The sequence below is a fragment of the Coregonus clupeaformis genome, chromosome 5, assembly GCF_020615455.1.
Source record: "Coregonus clupeaformis isolate EN_2021a chromosome 5, ASM2061545v1, whole genome shotgun sequence".
NCBI classification, from domain to species: domain Eukaryota; kingdom Metazoa; phylum Chordata; class Actinopteri; order Salmoniformes; family Salmonidae; genus Coregonus; species Coregonus clupeaformis.
The window spans coordinates 6,210,403-6,219,737 of NC_059196.1; the positions used below are offsets into that span (position 1 = coordinate 6,210,403).

Genomic DNA, 9,335 nt, shown 5'->3' on the forward strand with positions numbered 1-9,335 from the left:
CAGTCGGGAGGAGGCAAGATCGGATGGGACCATTCTAGCCAATGAGAGGGCATACACACGTGTGAACAACAGGCACAACTCCGATATAAAGTGGTGTTTCTCAAAATTGCCGGGATATCACGTGTCCTACTTATATTAGTACACTCGTAACAACCTAAGCATTACCGAACTTCTATTTGATCAAATAAGCCACACGTAGCAAATAAGCCATGCAATTTTTTGTTGCCCAAATTCGACACTCATGACCTCCATACAAAAACGCCACCTGCAGGAGAAGACAGATTTTGGGACCAGTTATCCCTCTCGCTTTGCCTCTTCCACTTTGATATGATGCATAGCTGCTGTCAAACAAAGCACTCTGTTCATTGAAGTTCAACTCCTTAGTCTCAAACAAACAAACATATTTGGCTTGATTGCATTTAATCAGTTAGATTAACGTTTGATGAATGAAGATAGAAATTACAGAGGACACAGACAGTGACTTGGCAAATGTGTTGTTTCTTGAAATAAAGGCTAAACACACTCATATGTAGAATTAATCACAATATCAAAGAATGCTCAGCTTTCTCTGACTGCACCCATTAAACAAATGTGAAAAGAGAATATCACTTTGTTATTTTATCTTGTTGCAACACTAATTATTTAGGGGTATACAACATTGTATTATTAAAAGGCACGATTTGCTGCCGGATACAGCAAGAGAGGATTGTAGATAGAACTAATGACATCCCTAACATTAGTCATTCTCAAGAAGTCTAGATCTAACACAGTGCTGGGAGGGGGTACTGGTGAGTGCTCTAGTATTTGTTAATGTTTGCCCTCCCCGACTGTATGTGCTACTACATAAAAGGAGGATCTTGAGAGTCAGACAGCATCCTGTCTCAAGCAGTTGGCCGAGGAGGAACTATCTCAACAAGAAGACAGTATCTTTGCAGGCAAGAAACCAAAACCTCTTCTAGAATGGTATGGGAAACCGTTTATACGATATTGCACTTTACCAGGAAAATGTATTTCGGTATGGACGGTGATGTCCTAGTTTAAGTTGTAAAGGTTTTTAGGCTGGCGTAAATGTATTTTTGCTACTCCCCTCCCTTCCCCCCACACTCTCTTGACTCATGATGCAACAAAAGCACTTCCTGGCCTCAATATGTCACTTTAAGATTTTGTTATCAGCTATGCGTTCATGCGTTCATGGAAACTTGCACTTAAGAAATCAAAACAAGTTGCTCTAAAACCTCTTTCCCTGTGTCCCTACCTATTCTCTCTCTCTCTCACTGAGTGAAATATGACAGAACTTTCAATGATGTAGCCTGACAGTAGCAATATGACCAACATATACAATTACAATGTGTCAAAACTTCCCACGATTGATGAACTTGTTTCACATTTACATTCTAGTCAAGCTCTCTGGTTGTGTGCGAGGTGGACGAGAGTCTGAAAGAAAAACTGAAGAAGTTCAGATTTCGAAAAGAGACCAACAATGCAGCCATCTTGAGTGAGTATGACTTCATTGAAAACATGTTCCTCAGTAGCCCAATTGTCATCTGTTTCACCTAATTCAAAAAAACATAATAAACCCAGAAACAGAGAAACATATGTCTAGGACTCAATATAGAATAATTGTCCTATTCCCTCAGTGAAAATTGACATGGCGAAACAGCTTGTGATCCTGGAGGAAGAGTATGAGGCAAGTCACAATGTCTTTCTGAGCTGTTGAATATCCCATACTGAGTTAATAATTACTAAAATTCATCCACACCTGTATCAATACCAGTTCAACTCAAAACACGCTCTCACATTTCAGGACATCTCCCTGGATGACCTGAGGAATGAACTTCCAGAGCGGCAGCCAAGATATCCTTTTATAACAAGTCGGAGTGATACAGCAGAAATCTGTTAACCTCATATTCACCAGAACTGCCCGTGTTAGTTGTATCAATGACCAGTGATTGGATCTCCTTGACAATATAGAGTACATTCATTGTTTACAGCTACAAATACATCCATACAGATGGCAGGGTGTCCTACCCACTGTGTTTCATATTCTCAAGTCCAGTGGGTGAGTATTTCACCCTAATTCAGTGAACAGTTTGTAAGTCGCTCTGGATAAGAGCATCTGCTAAATGACAAAAAAACAGCCAATTGAGTGAAGGATTAGCATTACTGTGCTGCAACATCCCTTTGCACAAAATAACTTTTGGAAGGTAGTAAGTGCTGATAATTGAAAGTAGAGATGAGATTCAATCAGTGTTCATCATATGGAGAGATCAAAAAGGTTCAGTGGACAGACATCTGTGGCTTATACACCATCCTCATCTCAACAGGGTGCAAGCCTGAGCAGCAAATGATGTACGCAGGCAGCAAGAACCAACTGGTCTCCGCAGCAGAGCTCACAAAGGTCAGGACTATTGTCTGTTTCAAGAATTGACTGTTAATAATAATCTGAACATAAGCCCAACCCTAAACACACAAAATAGATAAGTTATAAATGTTCAGAAAATAAGCATGTTTAGCCTGATCCTCCTACCCCTTTTTTCTCAATAGGTTTTTGAGACACGAAACATAGATGACTTGTCTGAAGAGTGGCTGATAAACAAACTGTCTTTCTTTCGCTGAACAGACACTTGTGTTCATTTTGGAAAAAGTGCATGTATTGAACATACCAGTACATTAACTTCATTACCAGTTTGCAATAAATTGCTTAGATTGTCACTTATGTTATTGCATTCTTATTCCTTAGTTATACTCAAACCATTGTTACTAGCCTGGTTGCCAATCTGTTTCTGCTCTCTTGACAACTCCTTGTGGAATTGTCATGCCAATGAGTGACAAGGAATTGATGATAGCACAAACAGATCTAGGACCAGGCTACATTATTGCCACTTCGGAAGGAAAATGTTTTCAGGAATACATGTTATACAGGTTCATTGTAGCGGTTTCTGGGGGGGGGGGGAACAAGAAATGGGCAGAAAAATCTGTTCTTTTGAAAGTTTTTAGCTAAAATGTAAAAAAGCAACACTTTTCCTTACAAAACTATCCTGCATTTTATTGGCTGTTCCAATTACATTTATAATGCATTGCGTCCTCAAATGCTAAGGACAAAGAAAAACGTATTTTAAACAGATTTATGCACACAAGAAAATTCAACAGAAAAAAAGTGTATCTGCTTTTCACACCACTTTATGAAAGTGCCTCATATTGAGTGAGAAATCGACAAACCATAAAGACAAACTAAGACTTAAAATAACAAAATAACAGCTTAAAATAACAAACGAAATATGTTCTTGGTAGGAAATAATTTTGATAAAAACTACTAAGATAGTGGCTCCAGCTATATCTATGAGCTAAAGTCTGACATTTGAGTAACTGGCATTTACAGGTACCCAAAAGCCTTGTAGAAGTCGCTTAAAAGGTTGTGTCTCTCCTAAAAAAGTAGCAGACAGACTAACTCTCAACAGGAATGAGTTGCTGGCCTCAGACTGACTCTGTAAAGACAGGGCTGTTCTGAGGGTGGGGCTCGTTAGCCTGGGCTGGCTGGAGCTCGGGGGTGAGGCATGGTGTGCCGGTGTTGTCACAGTAAGAAGGCTTTTATTCACTGTCACTGCCGTCGCTGGAGTCTGAGGCCTGCTCACTACCACTCCCGCTCTGGGCGCGGCCGCCCTCTGAGTGGTCACTACCGCTACTGTGGGCCGGAGACGCGCTGCCACTCCTTCTCCTCTCCCTATGGCTCTCCTTCTCCTCCTCCTCGCTCCCACTGCCCTCCTCCCCGCTGCTCTGGGCTGCTCCATTCTTGGGCTCATTGTCATCGTCATCACTGTCGTCATCGCTACCGAAGATCTCCACCTCATCCGCCAGCTTGATCTCCTCCTCACCACTCTCACTGCCGCTACCACTGGCCTTCCTCCTCCGCTTCGCTCCCTCCTCTTCATCATCCTCAGCTCCACTCCGCTTTCCATCCTCATCCTCCCTGTCAGAGTCACTGTCAGAGTTGTCTCCCTCGCTCTCGCTGCCTTTCTCCTTCTCATCACCTGGAGACAAACAGATACAGACAATTAGTTCATATGGATCTAAGAAGCAGTGGCAAACAAATAGCCTCTGCAGACACAGTAGTAAACATTGGGGAGGACAGAGAGGGGGGAGACTGACCAGAGTCCTGCAGTTTACCCAAGTCCATGTCCTCTTCTTCATCCTCCGGTTCATGGTTCTCCAGCTGAGCCTTACGCGCGTCCTAATGGACACAAAGACGGATGTCATTATTACTTGGATTATTTAGATGTCTGCAAATGTATACTTCTCTGCTTATGTCCAGTACTACATGCACATCTCTATCAGTGTTGAAGTCCACTTATTAAGTAAACACAGTAGTTTACAGATTGAAAGTAATGCACAGTGTAGAAAACAGCAAAGGAGTGCCTGATTAGCAGTCTCACCTGTGCTTCCAGCTCCTTCTCATTCATGTCTCTGTGCTTACACACCAGCACAGCATTTGTAGTAGACTGGGCTCCAGCCTTAGCTCTCCTCTTACTCAGCCGCACTCTGCAATCCAGGACAACACAGTAAGAACAACAACCTTCACAGGTTTCGTGTCCTCAGGCCAAAACAAACAAACTAAACCCACCCTAGCAAATACAATCTACCAGAACAATGTGACTATCTCATCCAAGAGAATCCCACGTCACCTGCTGTTAAAGTAAACCCAACAGACCCCACTATGAGACCCCCCACCCTGGCCAGTGGTTACCTGGTCTCCAGCTCGTTGTAGTAGACTCCATCTCCGTCTCTGAAGATAAAGAAGTAGTTCTCCTCGTAGCCCTTGCTGGCTTTGTTCTTCACGTTCCAGTTGTACTCCCTGGCTATCTTATAGTCATACCTAGAACACACACACACAAACCATCCTCATCACATCTAGTTCAATGTTACAGTAAGTGTGTTTCAGAGATTCCAACATCATACACGTTCTGTACTTGGACAAGGTGAACCAAGTAGGTGTGAGGAAGTAGACAATGACAACGTGAAAACTGAATATTATTGATAGAGATAGTATAGTTAATATATCAGTATCATTGTTGGTGTGTCCTGTCTACTCAAGGTTAGTGTAAATGCTTGTTGGATTACTCACAGATCATCAGGCATGTAGTCCAGCTCCTCATCCACGTCTCTCTTGCGCTTGCGAATCGTTTCCTCATTGGGAAGGAAGTAGGCCACAAACTGGTTTCCTTCCTCATCCATCATACCTCTGCAGGGCACAACAATGAACAATTCAGAACATTATGTAAATTGTCATAGTGCAGGACGGTCACAGAAAATCAAAGACACAATGTGGCAATGTTCTCCTCACCTAATCATGGCCTGTGACATCATCTCCACACCCTGGGGTGCTGACATGTCTTTAGGAGCAGGATCAGAGTCGAAGATTACCTGAGCACACGGGTTGATCCACATCTGGGGAGCAGAGAACAGAACACACAAATGCTTACTCTTTACCAAAACACACTAGGGCTAGACAACAACAGCTAAACGCATCCAGCTTGGAACAGATACAGGAACCAATGACTCCCCAGAAACAAAGACCATGGGCATAATGCAGATAGGTAGCCAAGACCAATACAATGGTACTGTATGTCCTGTTGAGTGTTTTGGATGCTCACCTTGAAGTCAGGGAACACCGGCATCACCTCCACAGGAGTGACTCTGGGTTTACTGTAGTGCTGGGCAATCTGGGGGAAGAGGAGGAACACAGTGTGTGATGTACAGATGTAGGATCTTAATTTGATCGCTTTTGTTGCTGAGAATTCTCCTGTTATATTATACAGCTATATTAACAGTGTACCACTTTTCATGTAGCCTCATTTTGACCAGCTAATAGCCTAACCACCAATCAAGCAACATTATGGACTAAACATAAAAATCCTGTTGCTGCAGGATTATTTTGCTGCGACAATATAGGTACAATTAAGATCTGACATCTGTACAATAACTTTGTTCGTGATGGAATTAATCATATTAGAAGGAACATACAATGAACTGTGTGATCTCTGTGTAGCTGGACATTGACTTTGATGTTGTTACTGAAATACCTATTTGGACTGAATATAGCACAATAAATTGTGCAGAGCCAAACACGGGGCACTCTCACCGGTTTCTGTGCATCCTCAAAGGTCTTTTCAATAGCAGCAATCTGGCTGTCCCTATCCTTGTATATCTCCTCCTCTGTGAACTGCTGTTTGACAGACACACCGATCCTAAGGACAGAACACATAGGTTATAGAAGGGGTGGGACAAACAGAGAAAACACTACAAAATGGGAAGTGTGTATGCTGAATGTGGTGGTTAGCTAGCCTGTTAGGTCACACTCACTTGACTTCCACTTTCTCATTGGAGACTCCATATCTGTTGAACTCTGTAGAGATGTACTCAGTCTTCCTCATCCACGGGACCACCTTGGCGTGCTGCTGAGATCTACAGGAAAACAAACAAACGGCTCATAACACAGATTCCAAGTCATTCTTAACATTTTAGTTGAATTTTGTCATACAGATACTGTGTTGACTGGTACACAGTCTGTATCCAAACCTTTTCGAGCTGGATGGAGCTGTGATGTCTTCTTCCAATAACTTCTCATCAGCTGGATCCAGAAGAACTAGAAAAATAAGGATGGGACGATTCTAATTCAATACTACACAAGCTTCAAGTAACCACCACAAAAATATACTGACTGTGTGGTATAACTGTGTATGTGGTTCAGAAACGTACTGCTGGGGTCGACGCGGTAGGTGTCTGGGTTAATGAGGTCGATGGTGACGCCAAGGTCAGGCTCAGTCAGCAGTTCATGTTTGTGTTGCTTCTCTAACGATGTAGCCTTGTACTGCACAAACCTGTCAACATCAGACAGAGCAACATCCAGTCACATCAGTCAGCTACAGTACGGTATTTATAGAAGGCGGCTTAGAAAATAAAAGCTACAATACATTAAATAGACATACCAACATTTGGAATGACCTTTATAGCAGAAGGAACTTGGTAGGAACAAGGGTGTTTACCTGTGCTGGTCAAATGGATATGTGATGAATTTGGGATCAAATGGGATGTCAGGCAGGCTGTTGCAGTACTTTACTCGACAGACCACTCCAGACCTGGGAGATTGGTTGGGACAAACATAGAAGCACACATTTAAAAAATGTATAGAGAAGAAGTAGTCATCAAAAAAATGTTCTATCAACCACTAATGCCACATATCCTCATAACCCAAAGAGATAACTACCTAATGGTCATATGGGTTTTGATCTGTCCATTATATCTCCAGCCCTCCCCTTTGCATTTAAAAACACACAATAACTTGAATTGTAACTGAATCTCTGTTTGGTTGAAACATGTCAAAGAAACTGCATGCATGCATACCTCTCTGGAACAGTTCTGTGTGATGAACTCCTAGACATGTGGAGAGAAAAAACAAGTGTTGTTAGCTACACACTCTGCTGAGACTGAATAAATTGGAAGTAACACAGCACCCATTTCAATATTTTAACTTATGACGGGACAATCAGAACATATGTAAATTATGATGATCTTTAACTAGCCTTGTCGTCATTAGCTAGGTTAGCTAACGTTAGCTAGTTGCGGCAAAGAAGATAAATCGGAGAGGATATTTACCTGTCACCATCTGAGTCTCGCTGGGCTTGTGTCTGTATAGTTGGAGCCATTATCTTAAAATAATGATCACGGCTGGAAGCACAACTTCATATAAATGCAGACAACCGATCAAGTAACTCCTTACTAAAACACTTTACCTGAAAGAAAGAGAAACTCCGTTGACTACCTAGCTAGCTAATTACTTACTCCAAAGTACTCCGAGCGTGTTCTCTTTTTCCCTTTCTGTCCTGGCTGGCTGCGTCTTGCTACTAGTAGGACCCCTAATATTTTCATGGGTAGCTTCGGAGCGGCCTGAATATATTGCGTCGCAGATCTACGGTCAGTTTTTGCTATATAATAATATAATAATATGCCATTTAGCAGACGCTTTTATCCAAAGCGACTTACAGTCATGCGTGCATACATTTTTGTGTATGGGTGGTCCCGGGGATCGAACCCACTACCTTGGCGTTACAAGCGCCGTGCTCTACCAGCTGAGCTACAGAGGACCTATATATCGTATGTGGATTTGTGGTAGGCAGTTGTACCTTAAACTGGCACAATTTCTACGAAATTGAAATATGAAACTGTTTGAAATAGAAGTGCAACAACAAGCTTGGAAAATGTCAGAATTTATTCTGTCTTCGGATGCAAACAAATAAAAACAAACGCACCATTGATGTCACTGCCCAGTTTAAGCCCTGACATGCCACTTTCCTAAACAATAATAATAATAATAATAATAAGCCATTTAGCAGACGCCTTTATCCAAAGCGACTTACAGTCATGCGTGCATACATTTTTGTGTATGGGTGGTAAGTCGACATTAAAAAGACAATACTTGTGTTAGGCTATGCCTGACATTACAGAAGGACTATCATCAATTAAGACAATTTACAAGTTATGAACAGATACAAATCGAAATGTGGAATTAATCTATGGATTGTAATAATTTTCCTCATTTGCTATTAGAGCTTTCATGACATTATTATTGAGGTGTGAGCTTTACAACAGCAACAAAAAACAAGGACACCCACATCTATGGTCTTCATCAAAAAAGCTACATTCAGCATTTTAGTTTGAGTGCAAATTACAAAACTTGCAATACACTGATGAGTGCAAATTATATTTTCATAATGTTGGAACATTTCCAAGAGTAAAGCTTTTCGTTGAATATGTGTATCATGTCAATAATGTTAGTGTTTTACATAACAAAACAATCCAGTGACACTGTCATGTAAGTGCCCAGACTGAAGCAGATTATGTATACAGACAGATTTGTGAAAACAAACAAATAAACAAACAATAAACAAACGTGTACAACCATGATAATGTGCAAGTCTGCTGAAATCCACAAAAAATACATTGACTATGGACTAAACCTCAGTCAAAAATATTTTTTCTAAGCATCTGCCAAGTGTTTTCACATTGTTTGACCTATCACATATTCAAACAGACAATAGAAATAGAACATCTGTATGATGGTTCATGCTTTGGTGGGGAACACTTAGCAGCCTCACTATGCATCTATTCCACAGTTACGGCAGGACCCCCTCCCTGGTTCTTCCTGCCAAGCTGGGTGTCTCTACCCATATCCAACAACAATCCAACTGCATTCAATTCAGTTTTGTTCATGTTGACAATGACAATGACCATGCACTAAATCTATGACGGAACCAGGAGCAGGGAAGTAGAAAAGAACGACT

General features: G+C 41.5%; 2 protein-coding genes across 3 annotated transcripts; one reads left to right on the forward strand and one right to left on the reverse strand.

Moving 5' to 3' along the window:
- The first annotated feature begins 483 nt into the window (after positions 1 to 483).
- Positions 484 to 2,712, forward strand: gmfg (glia maturation factor, gamma). Its single transcript, XM_041872879.1, has 7 exons — positions 484 to 963; positions 1,399 to 1,495; positions 1,638 to 1,687; positions 1,805 to 1,854; positions 1,977 to 2,059; positions 2,325 to 2,398; positions 2,545 to 2,712. The coding sequence occupies exons 1-7, from the start codon at positions 961 to 963 to the stop codon at positions 2,614 to 2,616; spliced, it is 429 nt and encodes a 142-aa protein (XP_041728813.1). The 5' UTR covers positions 484 to 960; the 3' UTR covers positions 2,617 to 2,712.
- A 230-nt stretch (positions 2,713 to 2,942) lies between these two features.
- On the reverse strand, positions 2,943 to 7,884 carry LOC121559775 (RNA polymerase II-associated factor 1 homolog). 2 transcript variants are annotated; one of them, XM_041872873.1, is made up of 14 exons: positions 7,651 to 7,884; positions 7,399 to 7,428; positions 7,041 to 7,133; positions 6,754 to 6,875; positions 6,574 to 6,640; positions 6,358 to 6,459; positions 6,137 to 6,242; positions 5,649 to 5,717; positions 5,339 to 5,442; positions 5,120 to 5,236; positions 4,742 to 4,870; positions 4,431 to 4,536; positions 4,147 to 4,228; positions 2,943 to 4,028 (listed from the first exon to the last, which is right to left on the reverse strand). In XM_041872873.1, exons 1-14 carry the CDS (start codon positions 7,698 to 7,700, stop codon positions 3,589 to 3,591), a joined length of 1,617 nt encoding a protein of 538 aa, XP_041728807.1. In that variant the 5' UTR covers positions 7,701 to 7,884; the 3' UTR covers positions 2,943 to 3,588. The 2 variants fall into 2 exon arrangements, with proteins under 2 accessions (XP_041728807.1, XP_041728802.1); XM_041872868.1 differs by having other exon boundaries at positions 7,399 to 7,434.
- Between the last annotated feature and the right edge of the window lie 1,451 nt (positions 7,885 to 9,335).